A 21,974-nucleotide genomic window follows, 5' to 3' on the forward strand; every position below is an offset into this window, starting at 1 on the left:
CTGTTGCAACAGTGCAAACTAATCGTGTGGGACGAGTGCACAATGTCACACAAACGCGTCATCGAAGCTCTTGATCGTTGTCTACAAAACTTACACAGTAAACAAACAATAATGGGTGGTGTGGTTGTTTTATTGGCTGGGGACTTTAGGCAAACTTTGCCTGTCATCGAGCGAGGCACTGCAGCAGACGAAATTAACGCATGTCTGAAATCCTCATATTTATGGACCAAAGTTGAAAAGCTGCACCTCACCACCAACATGCGTGTCCAGTTATTCAGTGATCTAGAGTCGGGCGCGTACGCTGAGAAACTGCTCGAGATCGGTGAAGGTCGAATCGAAACTGACGAAGAAGGTATGGTTCTATTCACTAACCAATTTTGTCATGTTGTGGATTCGGAAGACGCACTTATTGCTCAAGTTTTTCCAAATTTGCAACAAAACATCCACGATGAAAATTGGCTATGTGAAAGAACTATACTAGCACCAAGAAATGAAACAGTTGCGAAAATCAATAAAATTATCTTGGACCAAGTAACCAGTGATGCAACAACCTACAACTCCATCGACACAGTCATGTCATCTGAAGACTGTACGAGCTACCCCGTGGAGTTTCTTAACTCTTGGGACCCCGGATAGCTCCAATCTCATAAGCTCGAATTAAAGGTCGGTATACCCGTTTTGTTAATGCGCAACTTGGACGCCCCGAGATTATGTAGTGGCACTAGATTGCGAGTCACTGAACTAGGCAGGCACATTGTAAAGGCCACAATTTTAACTGGAGAAGCTAAGGGTGAAAATATTCTTATACCACGCATCCCAATAATACCCAATAACTTACCCTTTAATTTCAAACGTTTGCAGTTCCCACTTAAAGTTGCATTTTCAATGACCATCAATAAATCGCAAGGGCAAACTTTGAAGGTAGCGGGGATACATTTAGGCACGCCCTGTTTTTCCCACGGTCAGCTATACGTAGCTTGCTCACGTGTTTCTAAATCGCAAAATCTACATATTTTCGCTGAACGAAATAAATCAAATAACATAGTTTACAGGAGTATATTGCAGTAAAAACACATAGATAAATTACCTGCAGATGTCCATTATTCCAATTACATACTAATTCTTTACTAACACGAACAATATTAAACGCAAGTAACTTCAGTCCGTCCGGTTTATTAATCAGTGTTTAGTAATCCGTTTGATGAAATTTGATATGGATAATTTCAAGCCTGGGGAAGGACATAGGGCTACTTTTTATAAACACACCATACAGGTGAAGATTATATAAAACTGTAAACCTGATTGACTGACACACCTAGCGGTCAACGCACAGCCGAAACCACTGAACTTAGCATCTTGAAATTTGCAGATAGGTTCTGTTATAGCTTAAATGAGCACTAAGAAAGGAATTTTGACAATTCCACCCTCGAGTTTCCGTCTTTAATATTATAGGGGTTCAAAGATTGTATGGAATCCGTCTGTTTTGAAGTTAGACAGCTGAAATTTTGGATGTACGAGTAACTAAGATTATTTTTTTTACTATTAAAATGATCTGTCACGAAACTTAATGTGGCAGACCAAATTCCACGCGAGCGAAACCGCAAGTAAAAGCTAGTAAAAATATAAAGCCTTTTTTATTCTTTTGCTCCAGTTAAGTGGAGCAGTAGGCTTAGCCAAGTGTGCCCATTCATGGGGTGATCTTATGTGTATGGCAGCTTATGTCTACAGGTGATGCACATGCCAGCAAACTGACTGGCACCAGCCCGGCCATGTTCACATTGGCATCTTGGCCTTAATTTCAAATTATGACAGATCCCATGAGTAATGGATGTACAGATGTGCCAAGCTTTTCACCGCATCACACTGTGGCAGCAGCTAGGTCCAGCTGTGTTATTTGCTTAGAGCAGCAACTAAGTCCATTACATCTGCCATGCAAATATCGAATACTTTTTGCAACATGTGCGGTTCATGCACAGGGAAGGTTCAGAAACTGTTGTTTCTCCATCAGCAGCATGTTTTAGGTGCAAAGAATGTGCCAAAATGTCTGAAAGGTGCAAGTCCAGAAACGGGGTCCCATATCCCCTTTCTGACTGGTGCTGTGACCGGAGAGGAGGCTCCCTCCACTTCTGTGGAAATTCAGGAGATGGCATCTATCTCACAGGTGGGCATATGAATGAATAGGGGTGTGGGGAAATTTTAGAAGAATCATAAGAGTAATAGAGCACGGTTCGCACATTGTGTCTTACTTCTGTGTACAGGATTAAAGATTTTTCTTTATTGTTTTAAGCCTGCACGATTACTTAATGAGTATTTCCGTTTTTTTCTTTCTGTAGATGGCTGTACTAATGCTTGAGCGTGGAAGTAAAGTTAATGCTGTAAGTAGAACAGCAGAAACACCTTTACACATTATGGTCAAGAAGGACCGATTTGACTGCGTCATGGTGCTCTTGACAAATGGAGCAAACCCAAATTCTAAGGGTGAACATGGAAATTCAGCTCTGCATCTTGCTATGAAGGTATGAAAATTCTTAATGGTTTACTTTGATATTGGCTTAGATAGGAGTAAAAATTATTTTTTAAAGGGGGGTGGAAGAGATTTCACACACACAACACAATATTCAGCAGTAAGACGTTAGCAGCACCAAGTCCTGATCGGATCTATGGATCGGACAGATGAGGTCTTTTTAATTTTTTGGCCTTGTTGTGTTACTCAGCTAACAAAGTTGCACTCTGTAACGCTATAGCATACAAACATGAAATACATGAAATTGGGATTGAATTACTACTCTAGAAAATAGGAAAACATGAAGATACTTCGCACATAAATTGGCCAATTCATGTATGCGAAGCAACCACGAGCAGGCGATCCTCTTTGCTCGGAACCTAACCTAATGTTTTTTCCTATTTTGTAGAGCAGTAATACGATTCCAATTTCATATATTTCATGTTTGCATGCTATAGCGTTACAGAATGCAGCTTTATTTGTTATATATGCACCTGTTCAAACCTGTTCCCTGTTTGGAAGTGACGGACAGTCTTTGATATTTGTTGTGTTACTCAAACCATTCCAGAACAATTTTTGCAGCTTGGCAGAGGCATCATACTTCCACTGCTATTAGAGAATGATGTGTCCTTGGTTCCTTGGTCTGGAACAATATTTAGGTAGATGCTACATGTCAAATGAATACCACCCCCATCGTCAGAGGTTTCATTGTCATGAGATAATCAATGTTACCCACTTCTCCAGTCTACAGCATATACCATCACCTATCGACTGCATATACCATAAATGTCTGACAGATGCAGGTTCTGGAGGTAGACAGCCCCTAGAAATGATTAGAGGGAGCTGTTGCCACCTTTCCATCAATTTTCTATCTGGAAGCGACAGCCAGCAGAGAGGAGAGAACTGCATCTCTCAGAAATCTGTACCGCATTCTGTGGATATGCCATGGATTGTCTATGATCGTAATATAGAGCAGTTCACAATAGTGGAATTTGCCTAATTGGTTTATATTTCCTACTGCATGGGGAAAGTACCCATTGCAGTCTCATTGCTGTATGTATGCACTAAGAATGATGGCTTCTAAAGCGTAACCATATAATCAGGTTCTCTCAACTTCCTAAATGGGTAAAATAGCAAAGTGCTTGTGTAACGGGTACCTTTACAAGTTGTTTATTAAAAATTCTTTACATTCTCAAGAACAGAGGGATTTTTAATTCTATGATTTACTGCGTGTTGCTTAGCTTATGGCCACCTCTGCAATCTACCAGTAGTGGCTGGTCTCCTAGGCAAAGAGCACAGCACTGATAGGCTTTTTTCAGTTGTGCTTGTGGGCCAGCTTCAGTCTCCTTGTTCTCCTTTGATGCTACAGCATTGCAGAGTGCAATGTTCAGGCCATCAGGGCTTCTCCATGCCACTGGTCTGAGCTGTCAATCAGGAATGCACTGCACCCTGGCCTACCAGCTTTCTAGATTCTACAGTGCGTTCCTGAAGGCTGAACATGGGACAAACCCATTAGCGGTAGCTTAGGGCTGCTATTACTTCACAACCTTTTTCTGCTTCCTGTGTGGAGAAACAAGAAGGCAATACACATTCATATGAGCCCTAAGAACACTTGTGATGACCGCTCATGCTTGCTGTTAACATGGAGTGAACATGATTGGTTAGGGTTTGTTCACACTTTCATATTATGGATTGGCATGTATATTCCCTTTTTTCGTTTAAAAAAAACATAACCCATACATTTAATTGTTTTTGATTTTATTTACCATGTATTTTAATACCTTTACTTATGCACGTGGTGTTTTTTTTTCTGTGTCCCAACGAAACAATAAATGTAACATTTTTATCTAATAGAAGTCAATGGGTTGATATAATGGGGCTCAGTGGATTAAACACGGATGATTTTTCTGTATGTCATACCTCCAACCATTAAAAACAAGAAAGAGGGAACCATACGGTGGTGTTCTTAGAGCACAGCATCAATTTTTATATCCCTCCACAGTACATAGTATGATTCCCGCATGATGTACACGCGCAACTCTACTACATCAATACACATACAGCACTGCTACATCAACACGCACATACCGGTCTGCTACATCGATACATACACAGCTGTGCTATATCAATAATCCCATAACAGTCTGCTAAATCGATAGAAATGCACATAGCTCTGCTACGTCAATACAAACATGTCCACATCCACAGATCTACTATATTAATACACACACAGCTCTAATGCTAAAATCCACACACACACCTGTGCGACATCATTTCACACACATCTATTCTTATTCATTCTCGTCTGTACTACTGCAACTCTCTACTGATCGATCTTCCTCTTACCAAACGCTCTCCTCTCCAATCCATCCTGAATGCAGCATCCAGGGCCATATTTCTGTCCAGCTGCTACACTGATGCTGTCACTCTGTGCCAGTCATTGCACTGGTTACCTATCCGCTACAGAGTACAATACATCTATCACCCACAAAGCTTTCAACAGTTTTGTTTGGCCACTAGATCATAGAATCATAGAATGGTAGAGTTGGAGGGGACCTCCTCGGTCATCTGGTCCAACCCCCTGCTCAAAGCAGGATTCACTAAAGCCCCCGTCACACTAAGCAAGATTGCTAGCGAGATTGCTGCTGAGTCACAAGTTTTGTGACGCAACAGCGACCTCAGTAGCGATCTCGCTACGTTTGACACTTAGCAGCGACCAGGCCCCTTCTGTGAGATCGCTGGTCATGTCGGAATGGTCTGGACATTTCTTTGATCGCTGAGGCCCCGCTGGGTAGCATGCATCGCTGTGTTTGACACCTTACCAATGACCTTGTTAACGACCCAACCACAGAAACACATAGGCGTGCATCGTTATACAGATCGTTACGGGTCGCCGCATCGTCGCTACGACCACATAGCGACGCAGCAACGATCCCTGTCAGGTCTTATCTTTGTCGGGATCGCTGTAGCGTCGCTTAGTGTGACGGGGCCTTAAATCATCTCAGACACATATCTGTCCAGCCTCTGTTTGAAGACGTCCATTGAAGGGGAACTCACCACCTCTCGTGGCAGCCTTTACTTTACTTGTATCTTTACACATAGCTGTATCTTTGGTAGTTGCTGTCATAACTGTGGTAGAGCATTACTAGGATGATATCACAGCCGTGATGAAGACCTAGATAATTACCAAGTGGTCATGACCAAATCATAGCTAATGACTGGATTGGAATCTTTGAAGATATTAGATTAACTCAACGTCCAACGTAAGCGGAAAGCAGTGAAGAACTGACATCTACATGTTTCTTGCTCAACAGAAAGATCACCTGGAGCTTATTAAAGCCCTCATGGTTTTTGGGGCTGATGTGGAGCAGGCTAATGATTTTGGGGAAACGCCAGGACTCCTCGCAGCAAGAGCAAGTAAAGGTAATACATTTCAATGACTGTAGTGGTAAGTTTAATAGTGTAATATGTATATTTGACTTGTATCAATAACATGATGTCTTCTACCTAGCAAGCCATCAAATATCCCACCTCCCAACCCCCTGTGCCTAAAGTTCACTTTCCACCTTTGAACCTGTTACAGAAGAGTAAGTTACCAGGCTCCTTCCTTCCTTCTCGCCCTACTATCTGCACCACTGAGACTATTCCCTCACAGCTCCTTTAGTCCCTTTCTCCGGCTGTCACCACTCACCGACCTAAAATATTTAACCTCTCTCTTTCTTCCAGACTCTTCCTCATCATTCAAACACACCATCATAGCTCCTTTACTTGAAAAAAAACAAAATCACTTGACCAGAACTGTTCTGCTAACTACAGACCTGTCGCTAATCTTCCCTTCATCTCTAAACTTCTGGATTGTTTTAACCACTCCCATCTAATTCGCTGTCTACAGATAACTATTTTTTTGACCCTTTACTATCTGGGCTCCGCTGCTTACACTCTACAGAAACTACCTGTCACGCACGATGATGGAGCACGTGGTTTATGGACTCATTGTGCCACGGGGCCGGGCTTGCCTAGGAGGGCCATAGCTAAGCGGCTACCTGGTTTTCACTGGAGCTCCTGATGGAGTCAGGCTTAAGTTGTAGGTAGTTGTAAGATACCACTCTTAGGCAGTGCCCAGGGGGTCAGGCTTGTGGACACGGACTTGGGCTCTGTTCAGACTACACTGGATCTGTATCCTCAGGCAGAACTGACACTGACTCACAGACAGGGCTGGATTCGGAGACTGAGATAACAGTTCGGACAACACGGAGTACAGGGATAGGTACATGTTCAGACACACAGGTCTCGGGAACTGGTTCAGGTTCTGCCGGAGCGGCTTCAGAGTTCTGGACCTGCCCGCACGAGGACCAGGAGTTTGGCTTCAGGACCTGCCCGCACGAGGACCAGGAGTTTGGCTTCAGGACCTGGCCGCATGAGGACCAGGGATTTGGCCTCAGGACCTTGCCGCACACGTAGAACCAGGGGTTTGGCTTCAGGACCTTGCCGAACACGTAGAACCAGGGGTTTGGCTTCAGGACCTGGCCGGACACGTAGAACCAGGGGTTTGGCTTCAGGACCTGGCCGGACACGTAGAACCAGGGGTTTGGGTTTAGGACTGGGACCTAACAACTCATTAGTAGCCCATGAACTCACTAATAAAATAACGTTGCTTAGACACCTCCATAATGGAGAAGGTGCCTTTCATACTTAGATGCCTCCCATCTACTGGCTGGTGGCATCTTTGCAGGTGCACGCACGTTCCTTTAAGAACAGTGAAGCATGCACGTGTAGTAGGCATGCCACCAGGAGGTGCGGATTGCACTGACAGCAGGAAGCAAGGAGCATGGAGACGACCACGCTGTGCACCTGGGGCGGTGAATATGTCGGCATCCCTGCATGGAGGAAGGAGGTAAGCCATGCGGGGACATAGTCATTAGCGTTACACTGCCCTTACTAAAGTCTCTAATGATCTACTAACAGCTAAATCTAATGGTGACCACTCCCTGTTGATTCCCCTGGATCTCTCTGCAGCATTTGACACTGTGGATCACCTGCTCCTCTTCACTATGCTTCCGCTCTATCAGGCTCAAGGACACTGTTCTCTCTTTGTTCTCCTCCTACCTCTCTGACCGCTCTTTCATTGTATCATTTTCTGGCTATCCCCCTCCCCCCTCTACTGTCGGGTTTCCTCCAGATTCACAACACGTTCCCCTCCTCTTCTGTCTGTATACTGCCCCTATAAGACAAACCGTCAGCATATTTGGTTTTCAATAACATCTCTATGCCGATGACACCCAATTATGCACATCGTCTCCGAACATCACCCCTGCTTTACTACAAAACACCAGTGATTGTCTGTCCCCTGTCTCTAATATCATGTCCTCCCTCTATCTGAAACTGAATCTTTCCAAAACTGAACTTCTCATGTTTCCTCCCTCTAGTAACAACATCTGACGTACTAATACGCGTCTGTGCCCTGGGACTTAAGAGCCAGACCCGTATTAGTACGTCATGGCAATCGCGCGCGCACACAGGCTGTGCGGGCGCGATCGCCGCCGGGTGTCAGCTGATTGTCACAGCTGACACCCGATACTATGTGCAGGGAGCGGTCATGCACCTCTCCCAGCACATTAACCCCCGCTATGCTGCGATCGAAGTCGATCGCAGCATTGCGGGGGCAAGGGGAGGTGATCGCAGATACTCACCTCCTCTTCCGGCTTCCATCGCTGTCTGCAAAGGCTTCCCGGGTGTTGCCATGACGACCCGATGTCGTCATGACAACATCCGGGTCACCAGACAGCAGGAAGATTGTTTGGACATGCGCAGTGCATCTCCAAACAATCTTCTCCCTGTCCGGCGCTGACAGCCTGCATGGCACAGGGATGGTGCTGCATTCCTGTGCCATGCAGGCGATCAGAGAAAAAAAAGTGAATCCCAGAGTGGGACAAAGTAATAAACTATATAAGCTTCCAGAAAGTGAAAAAAAAAAAAAAATTGCAAAAATATTAAAAAAAAATAAAAAAAATAATCCACCAAAAATAAAAATATAATGTACCCATCAATAAATATTATTATAAAAAAAAAACAAACAATAAAAGTACACATATTTGGTATCGCCGCGTCCGGAACAACCTGACCTATAAAACTGTCCCACTAGTTAACCCCTTCAGTGAACATGGTAAAAAAAAAAAAAAAAAACACCGAAGCAAAAAACAATGCTTTATCACCATACCCCCAAACAAAAAATGGAATAACACGCGATCAAAAAGACAAATATAAATAAAAATGGTACCGCTGAAAACGTCATCTCGTCCCGCAAAAAACAAGCCGCCATACAGCTCCATCATCCGAAAAATAAAAAAGTTATAGCTCTCAGAATAAAGCGATGCTAAAAAATATTTTTTTCTATAAAATTGCTTTTATTATGTAAAAGTGCAAAACATAGAAAAACGATATAAATGTGGTACCGCTGTAAACGTACTGACCCGAAGAATAAAGCTACCTTATCAATTTTACCACACGCGGAACAGAATAAAAAAACCCAAAAAAAACAATTCCTGAATTGTTGGTTTTTGTTTATTCTGCCTCCCAAAAATCGGAATAGAAAGCGATCAAAAAATGTCACTTGCCTGGAAATGGCACCAATAACAACGTCAAGTCATCTCGCAAAAAACGAGCCGTCACATGACTGTCTGCCAAAATCTAGAAAAATTATAGCTCTCAAAATATGGCGATGCAAAAACTAGATTTTACAAAAAATGCGTCTTTTAGTGTGTGACAGCTGTCAGTCATAAAAACCCCATATGATTCTGGTATTGCTGTAATCACACCGACCCGAACAATAAAGTCGTCTAATCACTTATACCGCACAAGGAACAGCGTCAAAAATAAACTCTCGGGTTAGGGTTGTGCTAGGGTTAGGGTTGGGTTTGGGGCTAGGGTTGTGCTAGGGCTAGGGTTGTGCTAGGGCTAGGGTTGTGCTACGGTTAGGGTTGTGCTACGGTTAGGGTTGTGCTAGGGTTAGGGCTGGGGTTGGGGTTAGGGTTGGGGTTAGGGTTGTGATGGTGTTGGGATTTTTTTCAAAAGTAAGAAAAAAAGATGACGATATGGCGACTAGTGTTGAGCGCAAGTGCTCGCTACTTGAGTTTGCATCGGGTGCTCTGGTATGCATTGAGTATCGTGGGTATTTGAGTGACATGCTCGAGTCTCTGCCCCATATGCTTCGCGGCCAAAAAAATTTTACGGGGATTGCCTGCCATGCACGAGCGATCCCCGCATGTTTTTTTTTGGGTGTCTAATAACCGTGAAACATGCGGAGCAGGGACTCGAGCATGTCACTCGAGCACACGCTGTACATGGTGCATACCTGAGTACCCGATGCAAACTCAAGTAGCGAGCACTTGCGCTCAAGACTAATGACAACTTATTCAATATCATGACCTAATGTAAACAAATTCTGTGTCGTACCTCTGGGTTCAAAATGTTCACTATACACCTTAATAAAATCCTTGGGGGGTATAGTTTCCAAAATGGGGTCACTTGTGGGGGAGCTCCACTGTTTAGGCACATCACGGTCTCTCCAAACGCGACATGGTGTCCGCTAACAAATTGAATGGAAAATCGTCTCAAATTGTTAGCGGACGCCATGTTGCGTTTGGAGAGCCCCTGCGTGCCCAAACATTGCAGCTCCCCCACAAGTGACCCCATTTTGGAAACTAGACCCCCCAAGGCACCTATCTAGATGCATAGTGAGCACTTGGAACCCCCAGGTGCTTCACAAATTGATTCATAAAAATGAAAAAGTGTTTTTTTTTTTTCACTTTTTCATTTTTACGAATCAATTTGTGAAGCACCTGGGGGTTCCAAGTGCTCACTATGCATCTAGATAGGTGCCTTGGGGGGTCTAGATAGGTGCCTTGGGGGGTCTAGTTTCCAAAATGGGGTCACTTGTGGGGGTGCTCCAATGTTTGGGCACACCGGGGCTCTCCAAACACAACATGGCGTCCGCTAATTATTCAAGCAAATTTTACAATCAAAAAGTCAAATGGCGCTCCTTCCCTTCCGAGCCCTGCAGTGCGCCCAAACAGTGTTTTTTCCCCAAATATTGGGTATCTGCGTGCCCTGGGGAAATTGCACAACAAATTTTGGGGTCCATTTTTTCTTGTTACCCCTGTGAAAATAAAAAAAATTGGGTCTAAAGTAACCTTTTTGTGAAAAAAATTAAATGTTCATTTTTTTCTTCCACATTCCAAAAATTCCTGTGAAGCACCTGAAGGGTTAATAAAGTTCTTGAATGTGGTTTTGAGCACCTTGAGGAGTGCAGTTTTTAGAATGGTGTCACTTTTGGGTATTTTCTGTCATAAAGACCTCTCAAAGTGACTTCAAATGTGATGTGGTCCCTAAAAAAATGGTTTTGTAAATTTTGTTGGAAAAATGAGAAATCGCTGGTCAACTTTTAACCCTTATAGCTCCCTAACAAAAAAAAATTTTGGTTCCAAAATTGTGCTGATGTAAAGTAGACATGTGGGAAATGTTATTTATTAACTCTTTTGAGTGACATATCTCTCTGATTTAAGGGCATAAAAATTCAAATTTTGAAAATTGCAAAATTTTCAAAATTTTCGGCAAATTTCTGTTTTTTTTCACAAATAAACGCAAGTGATATCGAAGAAATTTTACCACAATCATGAAGTACAATATGTCACGAAAAAACAATCTCAGAATCGGGGATCCGTTGAAGCGTTCCAGAGTAATTACCTCATAAATTGACAGTGGTCAGAATTGTAAAAATTGGCCTGGTCATTAACGTGCAAACCACCCTCGGGGCTTAAGGGGTTAAAGAAGTTGTCCACTACTATTTAAAATGCCCCCCAATGTATTTAAGCTGGGAAGAGAAGTTTTTTTATAATTACCTTGTGTCTTCTTTATTGCCTGTGAGCGGCGCTATCGCTGACTACTCACAGGCATCACGTGACCCCCGGCTGCAGCCTCCTCTGGCATCCACATATGTCACGTCAAGTCGGGCGTGACTCAGTGACGCGCTCCCCACTGATTGATAAGCTGTGGGCGGGGTTTCCCTGCACTTCACAGCCCAGCATCCACGGCGCGCTTTCCCTCTCCTGTATTCATTGGGAAAGTGCGCGGTGAATGCTGGGCTGTGACGTGCAGGGAAACGCTGCCCACAGCCTATCAATCAGTGGGGAGCGCAGCACTGGGTCACGTGATGCCTTTGAGCGGTCAGCGATAACGCCGCTCACAGGCAATAAAGAACACACAAGGTAATTACAAAAAAACTTCTCTTCCCAGTTTAAATACATTGGGGGATTTTAAATAGTAGTGGACAACTTCTTTAATTCCCTATATCCAATCACTCACTTGCTCATGTCACCTGCATGTTAAACACCTCTTTACAGTCCGACCTTTTCTTACCTTTGAAACTGAGTGCAAAAACTCTTACTGTCGCTCTTATTCATTCCCGTCTGTACTACAACTCTCTACTGATCAGTCTCCCTCTTACTAAACTCTCCCCTTGCCAATCAATCCTAAATGCTGCAGCCAGGGCCATATTTCTGTCCAGCTGCTACACTGATGCTGTCACTCTGTGGCAGTCATTGCACTAGTTACCAGTCCATTACAGAGTACAATATAAACTTATCTCTCTCACTCACAAAGCTCTCAACAGTTCTGCACCGCTCTATATCCCCTCCCTCATCCCTTTATATCACCCTACATGTGCCCTCCATTCTGCAACTGATCTAAGATTAATATCCAAAACAATCCAAACCTTGCAGCTCCATCTCTAAGGGTATGTGCACACGATGCAGAAATGCTCAGGATTTTTTCCTGAGCGTTTCTGCATCTCTCTGGCAGGAAAAAACGCATGCGGATTGTACATGCGGTTTCCTGCCAGGGACATGCGGAAATGAAGCGGTCTTCACTTTCATTTCCGCATGCGGGTTGACAAGCGCTTCCCAAGCGATTTTAGCATCACTTGGAAAGTGCTTGTCAACTTTACACTATATAAATCCATGCAACCGGCATGGATTTATATAGTGTGTGAATGTCAAAAAATAAAAAATAAATCTATACTTTACCCTCTGATGGCCCCCGGTGTCCGGCTTCGCTCGGTCCCGGCTGCCGGCAGTGAAGACTTTAGGACCTTCCGACGTCAGCGTCACGTGACCCGTCACATGACTCTGACGTCAGCGAAGGTCCTTCATTCAACCGCGAAGTGCCCGGGAAGCCAGCAGGAGCGCTGCACGGGCCGTCAGAAGGTGAGAATATATATATTTTTTATTTTATTCTTTTTTTTTTAATGGTACCTGGGTCTGGATGAGAGTCCTCTCCTCCACACCCGGGTACCATCCGCACATTAGACCGCATGAAAAGCGCATCAACATATACAGTGATGCGGATTCCATGCGGTCTAATGCAAGTCAATGGCGGCAAAAGAGCAGCGTTTCCGCAAAATTAATTGACATGCTGCGGATTTTTGACCGCAGCGTTTATGCTGCGGAAAAATCCGCATCATGGGCACAGCACATGCGGATTTCCATTGGGGAACATTGCTGCCCTTCTACCATGCGTTTTTCATGCGTTTCCGCGGCGTTTACGCAACTGCAAAAACGCCGCGGAAACGCATGAAAAACGCATCTTGTGAACTCAGCCTAAGACTTCTCTCTTGCTGCTCCAATTCTCTGGAATGTACTACTCCAGATTATCCGACTAATGCCTAACGCCAACATTTTTAAAGATGGTCTAAATGCACATCTCTTTAGACAAGCCTACCACCTCACTTCACTAATCTGACTTCTCTGCCCCCCTCCCTCCTAAATTTTCCTTTAGAATCTGCTCCCTCCTATTCATCTGTCTCCCAAATCCTATAGCACTTGGTAACTGTACTTACACAGATACTGACTGATGACCGTATCAAGCAGCTTTATCTGAAACAATGTCTGGACCTTACATGACAAGCACGTTCTACCTGTTGTGTCCCCCCCATTTCCTTATAGATTGTAAGCTTTCGAGCAGGGCCCTCCTACTGTAATTGTTGAACTAAGTGTTACTTTGTAACGTCTGTCTGTACATGTCCCCTCTTAATTGTAAAGTGGTGCAGAATATGTTAGTGCTCAGCAGCAAGCGGAGAATACCCACTAATGTATTAGGCACCCACAATAATTTGTGAAACCAGTAATAGGTGACAGACAATGTTAAACGTAACTTTTACTAAATTATTATAAAACCTCATCAAATAATGCTGCCTAAAATAATATTTTACAGAAACGACAAGACTGAACTCCAACCAGGATCCTGTGCCTGTAGCATATGGAGCAATTGAAATTTCCTGAGATCAGATAAATGACTAACAGAGAAAATGGGATCCAGGTGCAAAAGCATATACACGGGTCAAATCCAGGATATCAGAACTAGGATTGCTTCTGGGCCACCAGTTTATCTTAGTCACTTATCAATCTGTCGCAATAGTCCAATTAAGGAATAGCTGGACAGTGAGTCTGAACTATTTGAGCAGATCAAAACCAGGATTTCCTCTATCTGGTCCAATTAATGACAGTGGTCAAAATATTCCTATATAAAACACACGTCCTTATAATCATACCCATACCATTAATATACAGTGGGTATGGAAAGTATTCAGACCCCTTTAAATTTTTCACTATTTGTTTCATTGCAGCTATTCGGTAAATTCTAAAAAGATCATTTTTTTTCTCATTAAAGTACACTCTGCACCCCTTCTTGGCTGAAAAAAAACAGAAATGTAGAAATTTTTGCAAATTTATTTAAAAAGAAAAACTGAAATATCACATGGTCATAAGTATTCAGACCCTTTGCTCAGTATTGAGTAGTAGCACCCTTTTGAGCTAGTACAGCCATGAGTCTTCTTGGGAATGATGCAACAAGTTTTTCACACCTGGATTTGGGGATCTTCTGCCATTCTTTCTTGCAGATCCTCTCCCGTTCCGTCAGGTTGGATGGTGAACATTGGTGGACAGCCATTTTCAGGTCTCTCCAGAGATGCTCAATTGGGTTTAGGTCAGGGCTCTGACTGTGCCAGTCAAGAATAGTCACAGAGTTGTTCTGAAGCCACTCCTTTGTTATTTTAGCTGTGTGCTTAGGGCCATTGTCTTGTTGGAAGGTGAACCTTCGGCCAAGTCAGAGGTCCAGAGCACTCTGAAAGAGGTTTTCATCAGGATATCTCTGTACTTGGCCGCATTCATGTTTCCTTCAATTGCATCCAGTCGTCCTGTCCTTGCAGCTGAAAAATACCCCCATAGCATGATGCTGCCACCACCATGTTTCACTGTTGGGATTGTATTGGGCTGGTGATGAGCTGTGCCTGGTTTTCTCCACACATACCGCTTAGAATTATCACCAGAAAGTTCTATCTTCATCTCATCAGACCAGAGAATCTTATTTCTCATAGTCTGGGAGTCCTTCATGTGTTTTTGAGCAAACTCTATGCAGGCTTTCATGTGTCTTGCACTGAGGAGAGGCTTCCGTTGGGCCACTCTGCCATAAAGGCCCGACTGTATGAGGACTGAAGTGATAGTTGACTTTGTGAAACTTTCTCCCATCTCCCTACTGCATCTCTGGAGCTCAGCCACAGTGATCTTGGGGTTCTTCTTTACCTCTCTCACCAAGACTCTTCTCCCATGATTGCTCAGTTTGGCTGGACGGCCAGGTCTAGGAAGACTCCTGGTAGTCCCAAACTTCTTCCATTTAAGGATTATGGAGGCCACTGTGCTCTTAGGAACCTTGAGTAATGCACAAATTCTTTTGTAACCTTGGCCAGATCTGTTCCTTGCCACAATTCTGTCTCTGAGCTCCTTGGGCAGTTCCTTTAAGCTCATGATTCTCATTTGGTCTGACATGCACTGTGAGCTGTGAGGTCTTATATAGACAGGTGTGTGCCTTTCCAAATCAAGTCCTATCAGTGTAATTAAGCACAGATGGACTCCAATGAAGGAGCAGAACCATCTCAAGGAGTATAACAAGGAAATGGACAGCATATGACTTAAATATGAGTGTCTGAGCAAAGGGTCTGAATACTTATGACCATGTGATATTTCAGTTTTTCTTTTTTAATAAATTTGCAAAAATGTCTACAGTTCTGTTTTTTCTCAGTCAAGATGGGGTGCAGAGTGTACTTTAATGAGAAAAAAATGGAACTTTTTAGAATTTACCAAATGGCTGCAATGAAACAAAGAGTGAAAAATGTAAAGGGGTCTGAATACTTTCCGTACCCACTGTAGATAGTCAGTTATTTGATCTCAGAAAATTTCAATTGCTCCATATTTTACTGGCACAGGATCCCAGTTGGAGTTCAGTGTTGTTGTCTTTTCTGTATCTTATTATTTTAAGCAGCATTATTTGATTTTTATAATAGATAATGTTAAAACGTAACTTTTACTAATTCATCACCTACTGTTGATTTCACAGAATATGTTGGTGCTTTAGAAATAAAATTATTATACCAGCTTTCTCGTCGGATGGCGTGTTCAATCTTCATTCGATGTATTACTGTATTATTCATGTTTTCTAACATATTTCTTCCCATCACCACTTCAGTTGCGTCTGTGATAGATCATGTTTTCCATTACCATTTCAAAAGCTGGATCCGTCCATATGATGTTTTTCTTCCCCTCCCCCATTTTAAAGGGTCCAATCGCAAGGTGCTGCTCGACATGCTTTGTAACGTAGGAGCACAGCGCTGTTTCCCCCCTGGCACCCAGCTTCCAGTAGCTGCATCCTTCCCCACAGCAGCGCCCCCTGTGGACAGAAATGGCAGCATAGGTAACCTGACTGTCTCCTGCACAGATCTTCCCTCCTACAATCATACCGGCAACTCAAAACCTAATTTTTCACTTCTCTTATTAATTTTTGACATTATTACCATGAAATAATACGTTTCATCATTCATATGGTTCTGAGTTTCCAGTAATGATGGTGACCTTCCCCTTACTGGGTGTATCTTCTCCTGCTCCTTTTCCTTTTTGCAAGCCTCCTTTCTAAATCCTTGCTGCTTCTTTTATTTTTCCAGGTGCTCTTTCTGTGTTTTTCCACGAGTGATGTGGGAATCCTTTCTCGTTTAATGCACAATGGTTTCTTCTTTGTAAGCTTTCCTTTACAGATCTATACGTATAGGTCTTTGTGTGTATATAAGGAGTCTCAGATCTCTTTATTTATGTGATGCATGGGAACCTCATTCATTCCAATATATGTATAATGTTGCATGCTGTCTAGATCACTCTTCCGAAACCTTTCTGAAAGAGTCATGGAATAGAACAGGGATCAGCAACCTTTGGCACTCTAGCTGCTGTCAAACTACAATTCTCAATGTGCACTGACAGCTTGTTGCTGTCACGGTATGCTGGGAGTTGCAATTCCACAACAGCTGGAGTGCCAGAGGTTGCAGATCTCTAGAATTGTCTACTCATCAGTCATGGGTTTCAGTAATGACTTTCTATTGGCTTTCATCACTTTTCTATTTACTCCTTATCCTAGTAATGAATGGCTTTTTTATCCATTGGCTTCTTTTCTTTACTTACTGCTGTTGGATTATTTGCCGGTGTTCTAAAATTTGTTTGTTATTATTACGAAGGTTTCCAGGACTTGATATATGTTTCCACCGCTTTAAGCAGTATGATGGGGTCACATGACTGTGTGGATTTTGCGGGAGACGGCCTAAGAACGTGAGTGACATATGAGGTGCACTTGTATGAGCTCCACTTACCTTTGTTTGCCTGCTGATGTACAGTGTGTGTGTGTGTGTGTGTGTGTATATATACGCACACACACATATGTGTGTGTGTGTGTATGTGTATATATACACTACAGACCAAAAGTTTGGACACACCTTCAAGAGAATGCCAAGAGCGTGCAAAGCAGTCATCAAAGCAAAAGGCGGCTACTTTGAAGAACCTAGAATATAAGACATATTTTCAGTTGTTTCACACTTTTTTGTTAAGTATATAATTCCACATGTGTTAATTCATAGTTTTGATGCCTTCAGTGTGAATGTACAATTTTCAAAGTCATGAAAATACAGAAAAATCTTTAAATGAGAAGGTGTGTCCAAACTTTTGGTCTGTACTGTATGTGTGTATATAGATAGATAGCTAGCTATAGATACACACACACACACACACACACACACATACATACAGTGGGGAAAATAAGTATTTGATACACTGCCGATTTTGCAAGTTTTCCCACCTACAAAGAATGGAGAGGTCTGTAATTTTTATCGTAGGTACACTTCAACTGTGAGAGACAGAATCTATAAAAAAAAAATCCAGAAAATCACATTGTATGATTCTTACATATTTAATTTGCATTATATTGCATGAAATAAGCGTTTGATAAATTAAGTTCTGTCTTTCTATTGTTTGGGACAGAAACCTTTGTTTGCAATTACAGAGGTCAGACGTTTCCTGTAGTTCTTGACCAGGTTTGCACACACTGCAGCAGAGATTTTGGCCCACTCCTCCATACAGATCTTCTCCAGATCTTTTAGGTTTCGGGGCTGTTGCTTTGCAACATTGAGTTTCTCTTCCTCCCAAAGATTTTTTTATTGGGTTCAGATCTAGAAATGCTTCTTACAGAGCCACTCCTTAGTTGCACTGGTTGCGTGTATCGGGTCATTGTCATGCTGGAAGACCCAGCCACGACCCATCTTCAATGCTCTTACTGAGGGAAGGAGGATGTTGGCCAAAACCTTGCAATACATGACCCCATCCATCCTCCCTTCAATACGGTGCAGTCGTCCTGTCCCCTTTGTAGAAAAGCACCCCCAAAATATGATGTTTTCCTCTCCATGCTTCACGGTTAGAATGGTGTTCTTGGGATTGTACTCATCCTTCTTCTTCCTCCAAACACAGCGAGTGGAATTGATACCAAAAAGTTCTATTTTGCTCTAATATGACCACATGACCTTCTCCCATGCCTCTTCTGGATCATCCAAATGGTCATTGGTGGACTTCAAATGGGCCTGGACATATGCTGGTATGAGCAGGGGGACGTTGTATGCCCTGTAAGATTTTAATCCATAACGGCGTAGTGTGTTACTAACTGTAATGTTTGAGACTATGGTCCCAGCTTTCTTCAGGTCATTGACAAGGTCCTCTTGTGTATTTCTGGGCTGATTCCCGACCTTCCTTAGAATTATCCTTACCCCACTAGGTGAGATCCTGCATGGAGCCCCAGATCGTGGAAGATTGTTAGTCATCTTGTGTTTCTTCCATTTTCTAATAATTGTGCCCAGAGTTGTTGCCTTCTCACCAAACTGCTTGCCTATTGCCCTGTAGCCCATCCCAGCCTTGTGCAGGTCTACAATTTTGTCCGTGGTGTCCTTAGACAGCTCTTTGGTCTTGGCCATGGTGGAGAGGTTAGAGTGTGATTGATTGTGTGGACAGGTGTCTTTTATACAGGTAATGTGTTCAAACAGGTGCAATTAACACAGGTAATGAGTGCAGAGTAGGAGGGCTTCTTACAGAAAAACTAACAGGTCTGTGAGAGCCAGAATTCTTGCTGGTTGGTAGGTGATCAAATACTTATTTCATACACTAAAATGCAATTTAATTATTTAACCCCTTTCTGACGCGAGACATATCCATATGTCCCTGTGCCCGGGTACTTATTGACCAGGGACGTATGGATACATCTCGACCATCGCTGCTGGATGTCAGCTTTTTCTGACAGCTGACATCCGGCACTAAGTGCATTTAACCCGCGAAATGCTGTGATCGTAGAATTTAGCAAGCAAGCAGACGGACAGAAGCCCCCCTGCTCTTGGATCGGAGAACTCGTGACATTATCGCGGGGTCCCGATCGTTGCCATAGTGATCCTATGTCGTCCTGACGACATCCCGGTCACCAGGCACTAGTAAGTTAGTTAGATCATGCGCAGTGCATGGTCTAACCATCTTGAGTCTGCAGCGCTGACAGGTTAGAAGATATAGCAGTGATCTTGCTCTGCTATACCTTTATAACTGCAATCAGACTGCAGAAAGTGAAAGTCCCATAGTGGGACTAAGTAAAAAAGTGAAAAAAAGCTGTAAAAATATTTTTTTAAAAATCACAAAATAAAATGTTAAAAAAATATATTGCACCCATAAATAAATATTATTATGAAAAAAACAAAAGTACACCTATTTGGTATCGCCGCGTCCTGAACGACCTGACCTATAAAACTGTCCCACTACTTAACCCCTTTAGTGAACACGGTAAAAAAAAGCAAAAAACTATGCTTTATCATCATACCACCAAACGTGGAAAAAAATGTGATCAAAAAGACTAATATAAAAAAAAAAATGGTACCGCTGAAAACGTCCTGCAAAAATCAAGCTGCCATATAGCTCCATCAACCGAAAAATAAAAAAGTTATATCTCTCAGAATAAAATGATGGAAATTTTTTTTTTCTATAAAAGTTTTTGTGTAAAAGCGACAAGATAGATACAAACTATGCAAGTTGATTAAATGCTCAAACAATCAGTCATGAGCCCCTTCCACCTTCATCCCTGACCCTTGACCTGTGAATGATGACCTTACACAGATGTAAATATAAACAGGGATGTCTGTAGTGCTGCAAGGAGAATCAGAAAGACTTGACAAGAATGAGAGACATTATTCAGGACAGTAGATGGATGGCATGGCGGCTCCATCCAAAGAGAGACAGATTTGGATTCGACATGATTCCGGCCTAAGGGTATATGACCCTGACTGGAAAGATATGAATCTGCTCCACTGACCATCATAGAGCCCATGGGTATATTTGGGGAGACCAGGTTGGGACGGTGAAGTTGCCAGGTGGGACCCTCCGGTCGCCTGGAACCTATGGAGACATTCGGAGAAGCCAGATTGGGACTCGCTAATCATCTGGCCCCATGGAAACTCTCAGAGAGGCCAGTGTGGGACCCTCGGGTCTTCTGGCCTTGTGCCTCAATGTACTGCTAGCTTCTAAAGCTTTCTGCTACCTCCTCTCTGTGGGGGCCTGCCAGAAGCGGGGGGCCACTGGTTAAGGTAGTTGGCCCTGGAAGTCCCAAAGTCGCAGCTGTACTATCGCAGACGGGCCAGCGGAAGGGTGAGACTGGAATGTTGTACCATCTTGGTTATTTGCTGGGACTGTTCTATGTATTTATGGTCCTTTTGGTGGTCCAATAAAGTATTGCCACACTGTTTTGCCCTCACCCTGTTATCTGAGTACTATTATGCCCTTGGAAGACCCCATGTCTTGACAGTGGCTTTAGCTGGGTCCCACTCGTTGCTGCCTGTTCTGAGTCAATGGCACTGCTGGACGTCTTACTATTTAGAAGGGAAGTAAGCATGATGTGTCTTTCATTTGCTGCACTACGTTTCCATGACTGATCACTACACCTGTGATCCTAAACGTTGCCCATTTCTTGCTTCTTCTTCAAAAGAGCTTGAACAGTACACTTTGAAATCTTTGTCTGGGAGAGATCTTGCTGATGCAGTATGATGCAGTATAACTACCTTGTGTCTTATTGCGGTCCTCAGTCTTGCTAAGGTGTATGATCTGTGATAGGACAATGACATGGTCTTCCACAAACCCACCTTGTAGCAGAATTTGTCTGTTCTGCGCTCCATTTTAAGCCTCCTACACAGCTGTTTTAGTTTCATTGAAAGGTTGTTTCCACCTTCCATGACTTTTTCAACCTTATCCACTATAAAAACTTCTTGCATACCAATTCTTATCTTTACAGTCGGCATGGTACACTAGTCACATAGCATTCGGTTATAATGCTCTTACTATCAGAAGGTGCAGTACATTAGTAGTGCAGAGCACCATGGTTTATTAATTGTATAGCCCACTGGCTGTAAAGATAACATTACTACATCCCTAGATCACACATCCACATTTCTTTTCATATTCATTGCAGCAAAATCCATTTAGCAATGTTTTATGGCTTAGCCCAGCTCCTCTCATAGCCACAGGCAGGATGGTAAAGGCCAGTGATAGCCAAGTGCTGGTTACCAAATACCCGGGAGTGTGACAATGTAATAACTGATATATAGAGAAGAGGTTTACTCCATTTGTACCTGCAGGCAGGATCGTCTTCTGTGCTTGGATGGTGGTGGAATTCGTGGACTGGTTCTTATTCAGCTGCTTATCGCCATAGAGAAATTAGCGGGCCGGCCTATAAGAGAGCTCTTTGATTGGGTTTCTGGTACCAGTACTGGTGGCATCTTGGCATTAGCCATAGTACATGGTAAGTTCATCCTCACTTTCTTTTTAACTTTACACTAACATTTGTTTTTAGGTTGTTGCTTTAGAATATTTTCATTTTTCCAAGTTTTGGGAATATATTATCACATAGAGGTACATTTTCTGCATCCTTGTCTTATCTTTATCTTTCTACTGTCTTCTCATGAGCATACTATTTTATTAATTCACATTGCAGATAAAAATGACTCCTAGGTTCACAGATCCTCCGCTGTCCTCCAGAG

General features: G+C 43.0%; 1 protein-coding gene and 1 long non-coding RNA gene across 4 annotated transcripts in view; one reads left to right on the forward strand and one right to left on the reverse strand.

Moving 5' to 3' along the window:
- Positions 1–21,974, forward strand: part of PLA2G6 (phospholipase A2 group VI) — a 66,204-nt gene that overhangs the window by 13,123 nt on the left and 31,107 nt on the right. For 2 of the 3 annotated variants that reach the window (XM_073644284.1, XM_073644286.1), the window contains exons 7-11: positions 2,334–2,516; positions 5,818–5,926; positions 16,166–16,300; positions 17,109–17,199; positions 21,573–21,736. In XM_073644284.1, the coding sequence (XP_073500385.1) occupies positions 2,334–2,516; positions 5,818–5,926; positions 16,166–16,300; positions 17,109–17,199; positions 21,573–21,736 (682 nt within the window). The remainder of the gene's footprint in view (positions 1–2,333; positions 2,517–5,817; positions 5,927–16,165; positions 16,301–17,108; positions 17,200–21,572; positions 21,737–21,974) is intronic. The other variant, XM_073644287.1, reaches the window with a different exon arrangement.
- LOC141157258 (uncharacterized) overlaps positions 1–21,974 on the reverse strand; it is a 114,114-nt gene that overhangs the window by 8,958 nt on the left and 83,182 nt on the right. The window lies entirely within an intron of this gene.

The sequence above is a fragment of the Phyllobates terribilis genome, unplaced genomic scaffold (assembly GCF_046119375.1).
Source record: "Phyllobates terribilis strain yellow unplaced genomic scaffold, ASM4611937v1 Scaffold_8__6_contigs__length_399053987, whole genome shotgun sequence".
Lineage (NCBI taxonomy): Eukaryota > Metazoa > Chordata > Amphibia > Anura > Dendrobatidae > Phyllobates > Phyllobates terribilis.